The sequence below is a fragment of the Rhinolophus ferrumequinum genome, chromosome 7 (assembly GCF_004115265.2).
Source record: "Rhinolophus ferrumequinum isolate MPI-CBG mRhiFer1 chromosome 7, mRhiFer1_v1.p, whole genome shotgun sequence".
Taxonomy (NCBI): Eukaryota; Metazoa; Chordata; class Mammalia; order Chiroptera; family Rhinolophidae; genus Rhinolophus; species Rhinolophus ferrumequinum.
Genome location: NC_046290.1, coordinates 4,809,092 through 4,829,075, shown reverse-complemented (window position 1 = coordinate 4,829,075; position 19,984 = coordinate 4,809,092). Strand labels below are relative to the sequence as shown.

At 42.1% G+C, this 19,984-nt stretch overlaps 1 protein-coding gene across 1 annotated transcript in view; it reads right to left on the bottom strand.

Moving 5' to 3' along the window:
• The window catches only part of ADCY2 (adenylate cyclase 2), a 359,401-nt gene that overhangs the window by 100,085 nt on the left and 239,332 nt on the right, over positions 1-19,984 (bottom strand). Inside the window, exons 5-10 of the mRNA XM_033110844.1 lie at positions 12,810-12,958; positions 10,232-10,343; positions 8,019-8,146; positions 3,101-3,259; positions 2,160-2,292; positions 634-810 (exon numbers count right to left, since the gene is read on the bottom strand). Of these exons, the coding sequence (XP_032966735.1) occupies positions 634-810; positions 2,160-2,292; positions 3,101-3,259; positions 8,019-8,146; positions 10,232-10,343; positions 12,810-12,958 (858 nt within the window). The remainder of the gene's footprint in view (positions 1-633; positions 811-2,159; positions 2,293-3,100; positions 3,260-8,018; positions 8,147-10,231; positions 10,344-12,809; positions 12,959-19,984) is intronic.

Genomic DNA, 19,984 nt, shown 5'->3' with positions numbered 1-19,984 from the left:
TCTCCTCCTACAGGTCTTTCTACTTTCTATCTGTATCAGCCATCTTATTGAAAATATCTCTGTGGTAAGCAGCTCTGGGACTTGAATCTCTGTTTGAGGTTGAAGTGATGTAAATGAATAACCGCAAGAACAGGACATTCAGTGCCACCCACGCCACCTGACCAGGGCAGATGAAGAGACAGGCCTAACGCTGCTACCCAAACTCCCAGGGTCACGCCTTCACCGGTTCTTTGATTAAGACGCTCAGGCTAACGACGTCACGACAGCAAACACACACCAGAAACAAACTTCGATTCAAAGAAAAGTTCAGTCGTATTCAGTTGCTACTGTCAGTTGTAACAGTCTTGGGTTACAAAGTTGTAACGCAAAGTCACTCTAGGTTCAAACCCTTCGCCATGCGGTGTTGGCGACCGCTCATGCCCTGAGAGCTGTTTGTAAGGAGCCTGTGGGAGGAGAAGCCGGAGATGGTAAGCTTGCTTCATTCCATACAGAACGTATTTTTGGTAGGCGATGCCTACTGGTTTGGGAACCTGCTTTTATCCAGCATTAAGGTGTGGGGCGCAGGGGACAGGGGCAGTGGGGGGGACAGGAGGGAGGCTTGGACAGAGGGTAGGGGGTGGGGAAAGGGCGTACCGTGGTGCTGATCTTGCCATTCTCCGTGGTCATGCTGTCTCTGTGGTGCAGGTGTGCAAAGGGCTTGGCCGCCCCCCAGGACTCCAGGTACCGGGTCATGCGCACAGAGGCCCTCATCTTGGCTCCATCCAGGGTGTGGCGCGGTCTGAAGAGGTGCTGTGGACTCCGGCGCTCTCCCTTGGGGTGAGAAACAAAGCATCGCACCTGGTGTGCCACAGGTGCACACCTTCACTTCCTGCTCCAGCCCTTCAAGAACTTTCCTCTAAGGCCACCCCCTTCACTCTCCGTGGCTTCTGCACTCGGCCCTCATTCCTTCAGTGCTACTGGTATTCAGTGCTACAAGCTGAGTGCATTTTTTCCAGGTAATGAAAGTTACCTGTCATTTAAACGTAGGAAAAAATTAGCCATTTAAAGAGAATTTTTATAAAGTAAATTTTTAAACAGACATATTGATCTGTCTCAGCTTTTTCTTGATGGTCGTGTTTCCTTAATATGACAGGAGGAGTGATCGGAGCTGTTTTCTGATGCTAGATGGCCTTGCCTATCCACGGTTTGGTGCTCTTTGCTTGAACACAATGCTCTTTATACTTACTTTTGTTTTCGCCTTTTCCCCAGGGCACCACCTCCCACCTCTGTCACCCCACAGCTCTCCCTCCTCGTCACACATCTGTCTGCAGATCAATTGTCAAGTGAGCTGGAAGTCTGTCTGCAAAGGTGAACGTGGCATTTCTGGGAGGCTGAGCACACGTTCACACATTTGACCCTGTTGAGTTTGTGGTATTGCTTTTGACAGTTCCGGGGTGTTTCTTGCTCATGTCTGCACCATGTACCAGCTGTGTGATTTTGGGGGAAGCTACATAACCCCTCAGAGCTTTGGCTTCACAATCTGTAATTAGCAACAATGCTCATTTGGCAGGAATTTGAGAAAGGCTGAAAGATGAGAGCTCTGAGGCTGTCGCTCTGGCCGACATGTGGTGTGAACAGAGGAGCCAGGGCCTAACTGTCTGGATGGGTGGGACGGTCTCGCAGGTAACAGAGGTTTGTTTTATTGCATGGAAGGTAGGCACGTCTGCACAGACGTCCTCACACAAAGGTACATGTGATATTTAGTTGTTAACCTTTTAGAAATTCCCACTTTTCCTTTCTCTTATTTGTTCATCGTATTTCATCTCATTAGATATCTGTCACCTGAAGGCCTAAGCAAAATATTTCTCTGTATTTAATTTCCCAACTGCTAGGCCAGGCCTAGAAGCATCATGAACTAACACATACATTGAACAACATATACAACTTGGTCATTCTGAGCAATTATTTTAATTGCTTCTTTAATAAATAGATTTAAATTCATTATTACAAAACATGTTCCGTCATTAAAATGCCATATGCATTTAAAGTAATTTTAGCAGGAAAGACCGGCAAAGAAGTACACTGATTGTTAACTAAAAACACTTATCTATACAGTAATTTGCCCCTCTGCCTTTTAATCACAGCAGCCACAGGCTAATTACAGAGTCTAGAATACTGACCTTGGGGTTGATTACAAAGTAGGTTTTCACCAGGTGCTGCTTTAAATATGGGTCCCTGATGTCACCGTCTCCTTCCTCTACTTTATAAGCTCCGTTCAAGTGTTCCAGTGTGACAGAAGAAATGTGAACACGTCTGAAATTCCATTTTAAAACCACAATCAAGATATATAAAGATATCTGAGAAGGTAGATTTTCTGTTTATTTGTGATTTCAGAAATAATTTCTTCTCCCCCAAATGAAGAAAAGGCTGTATGTTCTTGGTGAAATGGACTGTGAATAAGGTTTATACTTTATCAACCTCTTTCAGAAAGATGCTTCTAGAATCATGATCTACTCCTGTCTGGGTCTACCTGCATCCTGGGTATGCTGCATAACAGCAAATAAAGCTGGATTAGATCAAATTTTTGTGTGTGAGGATATTTTTTGAAACACATACCAGAGGCATTTTAGGAAGTGTGCTGACCTTAAAAAAAGTATAAAAGTATGGGTTTTATTTCTCAGTGTTTGCTCTCATGCTTCTCCAAATTCTATCACTTGTCCCCAAATTCTGTTGTGTGAAATGTGCTCTTCTAACCAGAGATGGATGACACAGTTTGCTGATTTTAAAAATACTGGTTTCAGAGGTCACCCATAATTGAGATATGCCTTATCTATACTGCAGTGTAAACACCTTATATCTACACGCATAAATTTGCAAGTAAGCAAAGTCTGTAATTTGGGATCTGATATCCCTAGTCTTTGACCATGGGTCACCAGTGTGGTGAAATTGGGACTTGACAGGTCATGTTTATCTAATTAATGTAAGAGGCATAGGGCATGAGTCACATGCTACTAATGGCAGCCATAGAAAACATCCAACACTGAGCAGTCAGTTATTAACCCGCTGACCTGTCCTTTCTAACCATGTAGCCAACTTAGAAAGAGAATTCCAACATCCTTACCCGGGAACCCCTCCAGCTTCCATGTGATTGGCCAAGGTAACGTCATGTGACCACACATCGTACTGCCACTTCTGCAGACCAATCACGCCACACAGGACATTCCCAGAATGCACTCCTACACGCATGTTGATGTCAACTCCTGTCGCATCCCTCACTTTCCTAAAGACAAGGAAAGTTACATCACCATCCAGGAACAGCCTCTTGTTCCTTTACCTGTTGGCCAGTTTTCAGGGCATTTCATCATTCAGAATTTCTCACACTGTTGGAAATATTATCAGGATCCACCTGTAGCTGTTACTGAACTGAGCCAGTAGAAAGGGTTTTTCTTTCTGGTTATTCCCAGACTAGACCTAAGCTTCAGTGCTCTGGGGAGTAAAGCCACATCCGGCCAGACCGTGGCGATGAGGCAGCATTTGGTCTGTAGCTTTTTCTTCTTCAACCATGTATATCAAGCACCTATCACATGTTGACACCTACTCTGAATTTTCATACTAGAATCACGGGACATTGCCTTGTATTGTCAGAAAGGGTCTCAGATGCCATGTGCAGTTCTAGTGTTTAGCACAGTGTATGTCCCCCAGGAATATTTTCTGCTGATGAGACAATATAGCTTATCTGTGAGCTTAATAATGACATTAGCCAGAATAGGATTAAAAAACATAACCATGAGATTAAAGCTTTTCAATTGTGTACATTTTTTAACAAAAAGAGAAAAACAATACTGTTTAAAAAGCTTTAATAATGCAAAAAGTGTCACTAAAAAGAAACTAATTTAAAAAATACGTTAGGACCCTGTCGCCAGCTCATTAACAGAGACAAGTGAAGAACTTCCTTTAAGGGGAAATGGCAGTGCTTCGCCATGCTTGTTTATTTCTGCTGGCGAAGTACATTTATCAATTGGAATAGTATTGCAGAAGAAGTATACAGGAAGGCGTCCCTGGTTCCGGGGCGAATCATCCCCAGAGGCTGTGTGAAGGACACAATGACGTTGACTGCAGCTCGGCAAGGAGGAAGGGGTGTCAGGTGTGGACTGCAGTCAAACGAACCTGAGACTGCTCCAAATGACACAGGCATGGCTGTCCTGCTTAAATAATAAAACAACGTCTTTGGGTATGCTAAAAATGATAAAAAGAAACAGACCCACCATGTAAAAATAAATAGCTTCCTGCAGACAAGAACGTAGAAAGATGTTGCCTTCCCCTCCTCACCTCTCCCCTCTCCCGCCCCTCTATCTGTCTTCCTTTTATGTTTTCCCCCCAAAGACAACAACGTATTTGGCACTATGCAGGTCACTCAAACCCTTCATTCCCGCCCACAGAATGAGCCAGAACATCAACAGGACATAGAAGACGTGTGCTGCCGCTCCGCCCTCCACAGGCAATCAGTGCTATGGCTGCCCAGGCCCGGGATGGTCCTCACTGCCAAGCCTTTGCTCATAACGGCTCCTCTCTCTGCTCCCCACGCCCCTGAGTCTCCCTTTGCTGACAGGGCATGGGTGTCACGTGGCCAGTTTGCATCGTTCTTCCATCCGTGGTTCAGGCATGATCTCATCCAGGAAGGCTTTCTGGTGTCTCCTTCCAGGTTCATGCCAGCACCCTTCCTGGGTGCTCCAACCATCCTGTGCAGTGGGCACTGCCCGTCTGTGTCCACATCTGCTCTCAGAGTGTCAGCCCCATGAAGACGCGGACCTCGTCCACATGGTCTGGATACCCATCAGGGGGTTCAGGACCTGGGGCAACATAGACACTTCGATACAAGTTTATCACTTGACCTAGGTCATTTTTGAAGGGTTTACTTTGTTTCTGTCCTTGGGAGATGAGATCCTGAATAACGTGTTGTAAAACCCATAACTGTTCTTAAGACTTTGTGTTGCTGAGAGAGAACAGTTCCAACCACACTGTGGTATTTTCTGTACCAAAATACGGTCAGCAGAGAGCCAGGAGGGGGTAAAAAGGGAGGACAAGGCACCCTCCAGTGGCCACTTTGACAGAACTGACTGGTTGATGATTTGACTCTTTAGAACAATCTCCATGTCCTTTGATTCTTTCATAGAAAAATGAGCTGATGAAGGGTTCAAATGAGTTGACTGACCCAATGTTTTAATGCATGTAGGGGTAATCTGTGTGACCTATACAAAAATGTGGATGCAATTGCTTAAATCTCACAAGAATAACAGATGAACTTTCTAGATTAAGAGGACCCTTAATGACTCGTAAAGTCAGGGGCCTGAATATTACTTCCTGGATTAAGAACAGTTTACAGTTTACATTTGCCTTTAAAAGGAGCAGAAGAGATGTCAAGTGCTGTCTGTCTTCCTGAGACAGACTAACAAATGTCAGGACAGGAAAAAAAAAATCCTCTAAGCATTGGGAACCATCCAAAACAGCAGCTGACGTGCTTCTGTAGTGGTGTTACAGCAAACAGGGACTGAGTCTCTGAATCGTGTGGAGGTCCAAACATGGCAGAAAAACCACAGGCAAACATTCCTGGACCCATGTTCCTCGTTCCTATAAAAAAACCTGAGATGATCTGGCAAAATTCCAAGTGCTAAGTGGGCACCTTCTCCTCACCATCTTAAAAAAATTAGAATTCCTGTATTCATCCTCATCTTACGGTTTAATAAATGGGAATGAAACTGCTTGTCCTTGCATGTGAGAGAGAACAAAGAATTCCTGAAATTTGTTGAGATTCCCTAGCCTTTATTAGGGGTGTAATAAAACAATCTATGATTGATATCTCGTCCACTGTGTATGAGCCAAACTGGTGCTGATAACAGAGGAAGAATATGGAAGCCGTGGTCAATGAGTGGCAGATCACGGGGTAGCCTAATGTAGTTATAAGCAAGAGTTCTGGAAAGTTTCCTCAAGTCTGCTTAAATTACTGAGATTCTGGACACATATTACTTAAGCATCTATGATGAATGGATAAATCAAACGTGATATATCCATACAACAGAATACTATCCCACTATGAAAAGGAAAGAATTACTGACACATGCCACAGAGTACATGAAGCTTGAAAACATAAAAGACAAATATATGATTCCACTTATACGAAATAACTAGGATAGGCAAAGTCATGGAGACGGAAAGTAGAAGAGAAGTGACCAGGGGCTGGGGAAGGGAATGGGGACTTACTGTTTAGTGCAGTTTCTGTTGGGGACGATGACAGTGGTGATGGCGGCACGACATTTTGAATGTACTTACCACCACTGAATTGCACACGGAGACAGGGTTGAAAGGGCAATATTTACGTGATGTATATTTTACCACAATACAAATGTAACAGAAAAAAGATCACTGATGAACTGGGAACATGCCAGTGGATGGAATGGATTCTTTCTCCTAAAAGCTCTTCAACACATTGGAACAAGGTAAACATAACTGAACTAGAAAACAGTTGATGCAAAAGCAGAAAGCAAGCCTCAGTAAACGTGCGGACTGTTTAACCCAATGTCATTGATGCACACCATAAGTAAACTTGTCCTCTCTGAAAATCTTTCCCTCATTAATTTGAAAAGGAAATCAAGAGAAAATGCCTTCCCTTCATGGAATTCACTCTTTGTTTGAAACCAACACAGAGCTTGCCTCCAGGGGCAGGTTATAAATTTCGGTAAACCTATTAGTTCCATGGATGATATTCATTTACATCGTGTGTTGGCAACAGTTCATTACTTGATAAATAAACAAAACCTATTTTTCACATATCAGGAAACACAAACAATTTATTTATGAGGAGAAACGAGTAGGACACAGCTAGTCCCCACACAACGTATTCCATGTGGCAAGCTGAGGCCACACTAACCACCCCTCATCCGGAATCCTTCTTCAATCTCACTTTATTCATTTGCCTCCCATTCCCTGATCTTCCCACTGGCCTGTGGCGATTGCGACTCAGCTAGTGATTCTAGAACACTTAGGTCTCCTGAACTCATTTGAGACTGCAGGGGGCTTCATTATTCTTCCCTGGACACCACATTTTTGTCCATTTTAGCACATGACAAACATACACAGTGACTGCCTGACCTGTTGCTTTCTCACTTAGAGCCCCATCTGCTCTAACCCTGAGACAAGGAAGCAGAACATCCACCATCTACTTCATATCCTGATTAGACCAAAAATATGTAGAGGATAGGGTAAGATCACTGGACTAAAACAGGCAATCAAAATACCCCACAAACTAAAACCTTTCAATCATATAATCAACAAAGAAGAGGCACAATCACTGATAAGAATATTCTAGCATCTACAAAGGGCATTTGTTACTAAAGGATTCACCGTGGTGCCAGTAATGAAAATTAACTTTGTTCCTCATAGTTTTGTCCTGTCCTTGTCAACCGTAAGACAGTATTTATTCTACGTGAGGAAATCTCTCGATTACAATGAAAGAGAATACAGATACAATACGGAAACATACTAGGGGGATAAACTGAAATTAACTCCATAGAGCTGAGCATTTTTGACGAGATGAAGTAATTTTGGACTGGGTTTTTATATCATTGCTGCCTGGTGGTAAAAGTTACTCTCTTTTTGTACAATTTGTGTGTAGCCGTATTATTTGTCAGAAATCACGAAAGAGTGCAGACATTTCCTTAAGATCAGAGGAGATATTTGACTTTTTAAAACTCACTTTTGGAAAAAAAGAAAGCTGTCCTTTTCCACAGATTTATAACTCAGTTTTGCAAAAGAATCTGAGGCTAATAATAATAATAACAACAACAATAATAATACAAAACACAGAAGTCTTACTTTGGATGGAGTTACTCCCATACCAATAAATGGCTATCTGCATCTTTCCATTTAAATGCAGAGTAACATATTTAAGGCCGGTAGACAGAAAAATAGAAATAGCTGCAAGTGAGAATTACAACTGCAAATTATAAACAGTTAAAGAAGATCTTACCAAGCATTACACTTACTTTATGGCCTCACACATATCCAGTCCCATTTTCACACAATTTTTGGCATGGTTAGGGAGAGATATCGGGAGTCCAGACACACAGTAGTAGCAGTCTCCTAAAATTTTTATTCTCATGCATTCATTCTCCTGGAAGAAGAAATCACCGAGTTTGAGGTGCATTAGGCACTTACATGATGATCTAAATTTAAGGAATATCAAATGGGGAGAGGTTGGTCAAAGGGGACAAAGTTTCAGTTATGCAGGATGGGTAAGTAAGTTCTAGAGACTGTACAGCACAGTGTCTATAGTCTACAGTACTGCACGGAATACTCAAAAGTTTGCTAAGAAGGGAGATCTTATGCTGTGTTTTAATCACAAAATAATAATAATAATAATAATAATAATAATAATAATAATAATAATATAGGAGGCAAGAGGAAACTTTTGTATCTTTATGGTATAGATTGTGGTGATAGTTTCAAAGGTGTATGTTTACTTCCAAATTCATTAAGTTGTAAATGCTAAAGATGTACAGCTTTGTGTATGCCAATCATACCTCAATAAAGTGGTTTAATTTTTTTTTAAATAATACTGAGTGGGCAATGATTTCATGTTCCTCAGCTAAAAGTTGTGTGCTTTCCACAGTATTCAGTCAGTGGACTGAGCTGTCTGCGTGTTTCAATGCTCTCCAAGTCCTTGTTATTTAACTAGGAGGCATGAACTGATGACCAAAGCCTGCTGCCTCTGGGGCCTAAACCCTGGGCCGGATTCTGATGTTGCCTGGACATCGTCCTGTTACAATGATCAGAGAGGAACAGGAAGCCCCAGTGAGTACTTCTGTGATGGGCAATGAATCGTGGCCACCCCAAGTTCATGTAGTGAAGTCCTAACCCCTGGTACCTGTGAATGTTACCTTATTTGGAGATAGTGTTGCTGCAGATGGAAATAGTTAAGATGCGCTCATCCAGGAGTAGAGCAGGCCCTAATCCAATATGACTGGGGTCCTTATAAAAGCGGCACATTGGGACACTGAGACATCACATAGGGAGAGCACCACATGAACAATGGAGCTATGCTGCCACCTGCTAAAAGAGGGATGACGCTTCCTACTGTGACCAGGTAGTTCAACAAAAAACACCTGGCTTTAATTCAAATTGTCAGGACATTCTGTTTCAATCCTTCTTTTTCTAAAAGTGAACACCCAGAAATCTGAACCTCTTCCTCCTGTTTGGTAAAGGAAGAAAAAAGACCCGTACCCTTACTGACTTTTAGGACCCCCAGTGGGAGCTGTGATGGTCAGTCGGGCAGCAAAAGGCACTTGGTGGGGAACTTGACCGAAGGGTGCCTCTGAGAGCCTCTGCGAGCCTCTGCAAGCCAGGTTTATTCCCCAGAGGCGTGGCGGGAACGTGCGTATTATGTAAAAGCAAGATGAGTGTTGCAGTGAAGTAAATTGGGGGCCAATTCTTCCATAGAAAAATGACACATTTTAATAAGCATAATAATACGTATTTTTGTTGTTGTTGTTGGAAACAACAAATCAAAGAAACAATTAAGCTGTTTTAAGAGAAGGGTTAACAAAGAAGAAAAAAATTTTTTTTATCAATATTCCCACCAGAAACCCTAACAAATAAGGTCTAGTATGGTTTTAGATCACTTGTCATCATTTCCTCTCTGTGAAACTTCCCATAAATGAGCATATGAATGGCAACTACTGAACTTAATTTCTGCTCAAGAGGCACAAGGGTCAATGACCCAAAATGAGATATAATAAATAAAGGGCTTAAGGAGAAAGTATGCATCCTATTCAGGGATTCTTCCAGAATGCCGGTGAACAATATGAAGACACGATAGTACAACTGGATGAGAAGAAACCATGTTTCCACCTTCTTGACATCAGAATGCTGAAAGGGGACCTTAGAACAGCAGAGACATGTACAAATAAAAGTCTTCATCTTAAAGGTACTTGCTATATGTGTGCTGAATTACATATAAGCAGAAGTTTTCAAACTAGACACAAACGTGCTAATTGTATGCAACGATGGCATGTCTCATCCCTGACTCATGGTTGAGGCTTATGGGACTCGATGGCAAATCATTCCAACAAATTTACAAACAACATTCCTAAAGGGTGCTTTTGATGAAAAAGTAAAAAGTTGATAAGGGGCCAGAGGACAAGCAAGCCAAAATTTTATACAACTTCAAAATTAAAGAGAACCACTAAAGAATACTCACCTTTGCAATTTGATCGAACTTTCCAAAGAGTTCGTTCAGCATGTGGACCAGTTCCCCTGGGGAGCAGTCACTGGCCAGCCGGGTAAACCCAACAATGTCAGCGTACAGGATGCTGTGGGAAGTAAGACAGAGGGGCGGCATTGGCAACTTCATGTTCCTGAAGAAAGGAATGGTAGCTTTTCCCATTAAAAGCGCATATGTTGTTTTACATTTTCTATTTATATTTTCATAATAAAAATGTCACTTCCCTGGACAGGGAATACATAAACATTGGCTAAACCTTCCATTCCTACTGATCTCTATTCTCTCTCAGGGCTGACACACCCTCCCTCTCTGGTATTCATCCCGACAGTTCATTACACTGTCATAATTCTGATATCAAATTAGCATGTTTCTATTTGAATTGTAGCATGAGTTTGTATTAATAGAATTCCTAAGGTAAAAGAAGCAAAATAATAAAAGCCCAATCCTGTTTTTATTAACTCAAAGAAAAATTGGAATCATAATCTTCCTAAAAGAAAAATGACTTAGCAAAATATTCTGGATTACTTACTACCTGCCAGGATAAAGCAGACACGGTACACTTTCCTGAAGCTCAGAGTTTAGTTGGGGTGATGGAGCAAACAAATGAAGACACCAGAAAACAGCCAATAGCAATGATAATAAGTGTTATAAAGGAAACAGCAGAGCACTATAAGAGAGGAGTGTGTGTGTGTGTGTGTGTGTGTGTGTGTGTGTGTGTGTGGCGATTAGATGGTGAGGAGCCCAGGAGAGTCACTTTTAGGAAATGACAGTGCAGCTTCTGTACACGGGATGTACACGCTGGAGGGGCAAATCAGGACAGGCTCGTAGGGGAAGATGACTAGCTCAGCTTTGGTTGTGCTGAGTTTAATGGCGGCATCTGTGGAAAACCCAGAAGGAAGACATCCAGAGGGTAGATGAGTCTGGAAAGCTATGGTTGAGTTCTGTGTCTTAGCCTCATGTGGATGGTAATTAAATCCTGGGAGAGAACAGAAAGGAGTGAGGAGAGAGCCCTGAAAACACTAATTTATAGGCAAGGCTAGATTTACAGAAGAGAAAACAACAAAAGAGACTGCAGGAAGACAACACAGGGGACACAATGTCAGGAGACGGAGGGATGGGAGAATTCTGTAAGGACAAGGGCGAGGTCAACGGGTCGGGCATGGCTGAGCAGGCAGGAGATAAGGGTGTGGAAGCCAGTCAGTCGTAGGTGTCGGAGCAACACAGCTGCTAGTGAATTTAGCAAGAAAGAGTTCTGTGACGCGGGGGAGGTGAAAACCAGAGCAGTGCTCCGAGGAGGGAGAAAATAAAAGAGCTGAGCCGGAGAGTGTGGGACAATCTCTACGATCTGGGCTACACGAGGGCTCGTTTCAGAGCTGGATCAGGATTGGTGGCATTGGACTAAGAGAAGTGTCTGTTTTGAAAGACGTAATGGGTTTGTGAGTGTTTCCGCACTCGTGGGCGGGATTCAGAAGAAAGCTGTGACGATCCAGAAAGCAATGGGCCTGTCAATTCTTCCTTCCCTCCCTGTCCTGTCCTCCTGGTTCTTCTTCTTACCATTCATTATTGTTATTACTGTCACCACCGTCATCAGATAGCAAAGAGGCAGTAAATACTATTAATAGAGAATACACATTTTGTTGAACGAATGGTCAAAGCAGGACTAAAGTTAGCCACTGATCTTTTTGGTACCATCTGCAATCCCAGTGGTTTTCACTGAAAAACCCAAACCCTCAGCTTTTGACTAGACAATCTGTGTTACCCATGCCTTGTGCCTGCTCCTTTGCTCAGACCTGTCCCGTTCCAGGACGAAAAAGCCACATGGTTTCATATTTCTTTTAAAAACAATTGGTACTCCATGCCATCGAAGGTTTTACATTTCTGAATTTTAAGTACTTAAGTTACTTTAGGATTCCAAATATATTGTATGAATTTAAATTTAACTCCGTACTGCCAACTTATTCTAGGCAACCTGAAAGAAATTATAGCCATCGAAGCTGCCTAACCAATCCTTTGCCTTAGCTACTATGGCAGCCAGCTTCCAAGATGGCCCCGGGGGGCCTTACCTCCTGCCACTCACACCCCTGCCTCGTCCCCTCCCCCACTACCCTCATCCTTCTTCCCTTGAAAGTGCAGGCTTCTATGGGGCCTGCCTGCCAAGCCCATCTTGAAGAATCGTCCTTGTGCTGGGAGCTCACTGACTCTCCCCCCAATCCTACTGCAACACTGAGTGTCCTGGGCTCCAGGGACACCATGGAGTTCCCAGAATAAAGACCCCACTGTCCACCTCTCTCCGTGTTGTGACTGAAGGTCAGCCACAGAGAGCAGAGCTAAGAGGGCTGACTCAGTCCAATAAAGTGGGGGACCCTATTTTCTTATCTCAACGTAAAGGCCCAAGAGGCAGCGCACGGGTGGTATCTACTCCACGTGCGAAGGGTTAACAGTTACAAAGAGACAGGCCATTGTTAGCTGTGGGCTCCTCGTTAAAAACGTCCCCAATGCAGCGAATGGAACGGGCTCCCCAGGCTTATGGAAGAACAAGAGCAGAGCAGCGCACCTGACGTTGGTATGTCGCTTGACGTACAGGTTGTGAAAGTTGTTTGTGTTCTCCATCTGGCCGGCTTTGGGGCCCTGCAGCCTCTGGATGATTTCTGCTTTCATTTCCATGGCTATGTGAGCTGGCAGCAGGGACAGCAGAAGCCGCTCCTGGGACAGGTGTGGAGGGAAGACCGACATTTCAAATGACTAAGGGAACATCCAAGTAACATGTGAAATGATCATCCCTGATCTGCAGTGGGGCCGAGTTCAGGACTACTTCTAACAGGTTAAAATACAGATGCCAGATGCACATATTGAAAAAAAAAAATCTTCTGAGGTCAGAGTGCGTTATCTTATTTATTGAGTTCCAAGCACATGTTCTTCAGCGTGAAGAAAAGGGGAGGGTGAAGTTATTTCCACAAGGCTGTTATTTTTCTCTTTTGATGTTAAAGTAGGGAAGCACAAATCACGGTAGAATGTCAGGAACCAGTGGTCAGTTTCTGATAGGAAACAGTCATTTTTACCTGCTTGTTCACACAAGAGCTAAAGTACAAGAAAGTCAACTAATATTTCACGTTTCCTAGCTAAGACAAATATTTTCAAATATTTCATTTCCTCTGTGATGACCCTTCAATCCCTTTGAGAGATTCTGAACGATTAGGAAGACGTAGTCAGGAATATTGCTTCTGTAAATGTCATCTATGAAATCTACAGGTGGAACGCAAAGAAGTGATAGGAGCTTTTCTTCTATTTTTGGTCTTTAAATTCAGTACAGCACAGCATGCAATATTACACTTATTTAAATATGCATTTATTTTAGCTAGAGTGGTGCTTGTCCAATCTCTTCAAGGAAAACAGGCAATATGTTTTAAGGAAAAGCATGACAGAAGGGTAATCTTTGAAAGTTTATATGAGGTATGATCAAACAATGTGGTGAATCTTTAAACAACAAAAATTATTGTAGTAAAAGAGATATTGCTATTAACCCCCCTCAAAACACTCTCCCTCACTTTGAACACACCTATCCCATTGTTCTTGCCACTTTCTGAAACAGTTCTGGAAGTCCTCTTTCATGTCTTTATTTATATTAGACTACAGAAAGTCCAGAATGGATGCAATTTCCATATTAGTGACAAAAAGAGTCAAAGAATGTGTGATTAATCAGCTAACTGTGAAAATGAGGAAGGGATCATCAATTATTCCAAAATAAATCAATTAATAAAAGTCAAAGGAAAACGTTAAACAGGTGGGACAAACAGAAAATAAATCATAAAAGGAAAGCTACCAGCCAACTGTATCAAGAATGATGTTCAAAATCTTTTTAAACAGATGGAGGACGGCTAGTGAGGAAAGAGTGAAACTGCCATCAGCCACAGTCAGGGGACCTGGCTGGTCACACCCTCAGACATGGACAGAGCAGCGCCAGATGGGAGAAAGGGGGGCGTGTTGCCACCAAACCCCCGTCATACTCAAAGCACGGAGACACCGAATATAAATTTGTTAACCTCTAAAACAGTGATAAGAAATGGTAGCATGTAGAATACAACAGATTATGAATTTAGACCTACTCTATCTATTTAGAAATTCCAGTGGAACCTGTGTGTCTACAGAGATGTCTGGTGGTCGGCTTCATTAGATTTTAAAAAAAGAAAAAGAATCTTGTACTCTTTCTGATGGGTGGTGGGTGAGTCCAGGGCTAAGAAAAAATAAAACACAGCAAGTCATACCTAGTTGATACAGTTCTGCAATAATCATCTTATGACAATAACCTGCGTATGCTTTTGGGAACAGAGCAATCTCCCTACTGGTGATTCAGTAGGCTCTCCCAACGGTTACATGTGTTTATAGTCACGCTTTTTCTAGCCAATGTTGTCCTTGACTACCCACATTCCTTCTACTTCCTTTGGAAGTCCTGCAGTCTACTACTTCATAAATCTACAGTCCTCTGTGTCTCAACCAATCAGGAAGTAACTGATGGAGAAACACTCCAGCTTCCATACCCACACTGCTCACAGGCAGGTGGGAACATGTTCCACACTTTTCCTCGGAGCGTCTCCAGCAGGACTAAATCCCTGTTGCCACCAGCAGCCCGTCTCAGTCACTGACCTCCCTCCCCTCCTCTTACCTGGAACCACTTCCCAACTGTCCCCAGAGCCTTGACTTAGGGTCTGCTTGGGGTAAAGCTAACCAAGAGATTTCTAAACAGCTTTGCTTCCCCTCTTGTGTTCTGTGGTAAGAATACGGTGAACTCCAAAGCACACAGAGCCATGCTTCTTAGAAAGACAGATTCCATGCATGAAAAACAAGAACTGAATCTAAATTCTCTTCCCTGGCTGTAGCTTCATTTAATGACCAAATGTCAGTTATGATAATTTAGAGCTAAGTGTAGATGGATGATCAGCTTTTTAAAAGTCGTTTGAAAAATACATGTTGAATAAACTAAAATGAGCTAAGACTTTTTAATTCTTTTTTTTTTAAGGAGGGCACAGCTCAAAGTGGCCCATGTGGGGATCGAACCAGCAACATTTGGTGTTATTAACACCATGCTCTAACCAACTGAGCTAACAGACCCCCTCCCTGCCCCAAAGATTTTCTTTTCTAAAAGTGTTAGTGAATCCGTGAATTTAGATTGGAATAAAGATTTGGATAACAGCCAACCAGCCAAATGAAAGGACCCAAAGATCCCTACTCCAAGACCTCTGATTAGAGCCCGTAAACAGAAACCGTCCTTCAGGGTCTGCACGTGTCCTCTGGATGACACAGCACTGCACAACAGGGCGAGCCTCAACCAAAACTCTGTACTCAAATGTGGTGAATTGAGACACTTTTAAATGTGTCTGTCTTCCCTTATAACATGCTGTACTCTGAAAGAAAAGCCCAATATTATGGCACACATGATAAATTTCAACTCAATTCATAATCGGACAAGATTATTTCCATTAATATTTCAGCTTTTTGTTAATTTAGCTGTGTACCCTGCCAAATTATCAGAAAGCTACACACAAACCCAAGTGCTCAATATACCATATACAACCTAGTTACATTCTCTCTCCAAGTACATTGGAGAGATTCCTTAAGGGGAATTTTGAAATATAGTGTTGTTATTACTCTGATAGATGCATACCATTACTTATTTCTCTTGCTAGAAAAGATTGTCTAATTACAGAGAATTAGGCTCACTCTGGCATATACAAAGGTTATCTGATAAATAACTTGCCCTTGGTTTGAGGGTTCCATTTTTCAATATATCCCTGTCTTAAAACTCTAATTATTATTCATTGGCAATGTTTTCTTTTTTTTCTAAAACTTGTTCTGTTAAGTTGTGCCTCGTACAAGAACTACAGAGTTAGTACACTTCAATGTACTTTAGACCAAAGCTCAGGTCATTCTGAGCTCAGAAGAGTTCCTAACGTATGAAAACAGCCGATTATATAATTTTATATTTGAATGCTATTCTTGTGATTATTTCAGTTGATAGGAAAATCCAACTTAAGTGAAGAAAACTTTAACTTAAAATTTGGGCTAAGGTTTAGCAATTCATATTATACCCTGTCCCTTCAATAAGCCATGCGTATATTATAATGAACACTTAAATCTGCTTTACTTTTCCAAAGGGAGGATGGCAGTGTCATGCCCTTTTCATAAGAATTTAAATGTCTTTCTCCTTCAAATGCTTATTTCTATTCAGTTATTTTAAATGCAGTTACATCAGGATGCCAAAGCAATACAACGACCAGAAGGATGTTGTGATACGTGTTCTTTCTCCCTCCAGAAAGTAGCTATCAGGATGGACAGACTCCAGATGCTTGGACAGCCACTGGGTTACACGTGGTGCTGGGGAAAGAGCTGATGTCCTTAATACTGGCCGGTAGGATGAAAGGGCCAGGTGTCCATTCGGAATCAAACCCTGAAGACACTGCACTTAGAAATGACCCACCAGGGACGTGAAGCCACATCGACCCCTTCTCGCATCTTCTCTTGAAGTCATGTCTGCAGGTCTCAGAGAAGAAGCCGGTTCCCAGAATTAAGTTCCAGTAACAACTGCTATTGTTGTTTCCCATTAGAACAGTTTGTTTCTCTGAGGTCCCTCCTTAGAAATCTTGTGTCAATCAAACAGAACACACTGAATGTTCTAGTTATTCAAAAGGTCTTGCTTTATCTTTCTTTGACTTTTACAAAAAATTCAGTCATTATATTTATATATGACAGAGAGTAGCAGCACTTAGTAATAGAAATAGCACTGAAATAGGAGAAAAACATGGGTTCCTGCCCATTCTCTGCTATTATATAGAAAACTTCAACCAAATCACTCCAGCCTTTGAATCCCGTTTGGTCGTATAAAAAATACAGCTGCTGAGCCAGGGGAATTGAAGGTTTCCATTTCCATGTAAGTTCCTACCACTTTATGGAACCACAAGAGGCCCTTTTTAGAATTTACCTCTCAGTCTTTTGGAGGCAAACAATTAGTGACACATGGAGGAAAGAACCCAATTGCTCAAACCCCAACACGGTACCAAAACTGTGAAAAGAACTGTGAGAAAGGAGATATCACTGGGATTTGACAAAGAAGACTGGGGGGAGACTGAGTTTGTCTGGTTCTCGAAGAGTGACTTTAACGAGTGGAAGGAGGACGAAGAAGGAAGGGCCAAGGGTTCTGGGGGCCATATTAATGGCCAGTGCTTGTTTGTCAAGGAAAGCAACTTATTTTATTGTCCAAGAAACTAGAATGCTTTGTTCAAAAAACCAATATGCACTTCAACCAATCACTCTTCCCTTTTGCAAAACAATAAGTCCTTTCATTGCATGCATATATTGTTTTTCATTTTACAAACCCTGGTCACATACAATTTCATTTACATTAAAACATTTTGGCAAAAACAAATAAACAAACAAACTCAAAACAAGTATAGGTGTGGTTCAGAGGGGGTAAAGTGAGGTGGCAGTCACAAGGGAGTTAAGACCTGTGACTTAAATCCTGTTAAGAACTGTTTCTTTTGTTTCTTTGTTGGAATGGAATATTACTCGGCCATAAAGCAGAATGAAATCTTACCATTTGCAATGATATGGATGGACCGAGAGAACATTATGCTAAGTGAAATAAGTCAGACAGAGAAAGACAAATACCATATGATCTCACTTATATGTGGAATCTAAAGAGTAGAATAAATGAACACACCAGCAGAAACAGTCTCAGAGATACAGAGGAAAAACTGAGGGTTGCTAGATGGGAAGGGGGTAGGGATGAGGGAGAAAAGAAAGGGATTAGACAGCATAAATTGGTAACTATAATAGTGCCACGGGGATATGAAAGACAGTTTGGGGACTATAATCAATAATGCTGTAAAAATTTTATAGGGTATCCAATGGACACTTGTCTTCTTAGGGAGACCACTTCATGGACAGTGTAGATGCCTGACCACTGCACTGTACACCTGAAGCTGAAGGAATATTCTGTTTCCCCAAAAATAAGACCTAGCCGGACAATTAGCTCTAATGCATCTTTTTGAGCAAAAATTAATATAAGATCCTGTATGATATATGATATGATATGATCGGGTCTTATGTCATATATCATATCATATCATGTATCATATCATATCATATCATACCATACGGGTCTTATATTAATTTTTGCTCAAAAAAACGCATTAGAGCTGGTTGTCCAGCTAGGTCTTATTTTGGGGGAAACACGGAAATAATGAATGTCAACTATAATTTAATAGTTGTAGTCCACATGATGTGGAGTACAGCGTAAGGAATCAAGTCAATGGAATTGTAACAGCTATATACGATGTCAGAGGGGTAGGAGATTGGGGAGAGGGATTATCACTTCATCAGTGGTATAAACGTCTAACTATTACATTGTTTTGTACACCTGAAACTAAAACAAAGAAAAAAAAAGAAAGAACTGATGGGAGAATGTATATAATAAATATATGTATATATAATACATGTGTGTCATATATGTGTACATGTATATATCTATAACTACAGATATCTACATAGCTATAGGTGTAGACATATATTATAGATCGATGTCTTTAATTCTGTCACAATATGCATTAGTAGGCATGGACACATAGATTTCTAGGGCAACTGTGGAGACTGAAGTGCATTCACGTTTTCATATACTTTTCTTAAAGGTGTTCTGCTATCTGATCTTTCTGGAGCTGATGAATTGGCCTTCTCCTCATTGTTTTCCTGCACGTACAAATCCAAATGCTCATGTAAATGATGCTGGGGCAGGCTCCTCCTGCTGCTGACCCAGCATCGGTGAGAGGGAAGGCGCACAGCCCAGACGCAGTGTGGAGGGGGCTCAAGGGGGGATGAACAACTGATAAACTGCAGCCCTGCCAAAGAGAAAAGTGGACACGTTTCCTGCCAGGAAACGGAAACTGAGATCAGCATGGGGATGGAAGTCACGGCCAATGAGAAGATGCTGTTACGTTAAAAAATATTTATTGACTAATTGGAAATACTACATCTGTATAAATAAGCTTGGGAATTCTCAACTTTGGCACACCAATAAAAATATCTATGAAACAGTGAGCAGATTTCTAAGAGCGCTGAGTTGACATGTGAAAAGCTGATGTCTAATAAAATATTGAATCCTCTGCAATGATTTCTAAGGAAAACAGCACGTTATTCCACCAGCATGAGCTCCTTGGCTCATGCTGACTTGAGCTCAAGCCTGGTTTGGATTAGGGGTATGTTTCAATTACCCATTGCTGCAAAACACATCACCCCAAAACTGGTGCTTCAGAACACGAATGCATTTTCTTTTCTCATGATTCTGTGCATTGGTTGGGTGGTTCCTTTGCTAGTGTTGCTGTGGGCCAGTCACATGACTGCATTTGACGGGATAGTTGGCCTGGCTGCAAAGCGCAATATAGCCCTGGTTACACATGTGTCTGGCAGTTGCTGCTGGCAGGTGGCTGGGCCTCGGTTCTCCTCCAGGTGGTCACTAACCCTCCACTAGGATGGACAGGCTTCTGAATGGGGATCTCAGGGCAGCAGCCTCAGAAAGCAAGAAGGGATCTTCAGGGCCTCGAAGGCAGCACTCCAGAACTCACACAACATGATTTCCCCATATTCTGCTAGTTCAAGTGAGACACAAGCCCACCCTGATTCCAAGTGTGGGGGGAAGAAGGACCATGTTTTCCATCACATGCAGACTAGAGGGCAGGTGCTTCC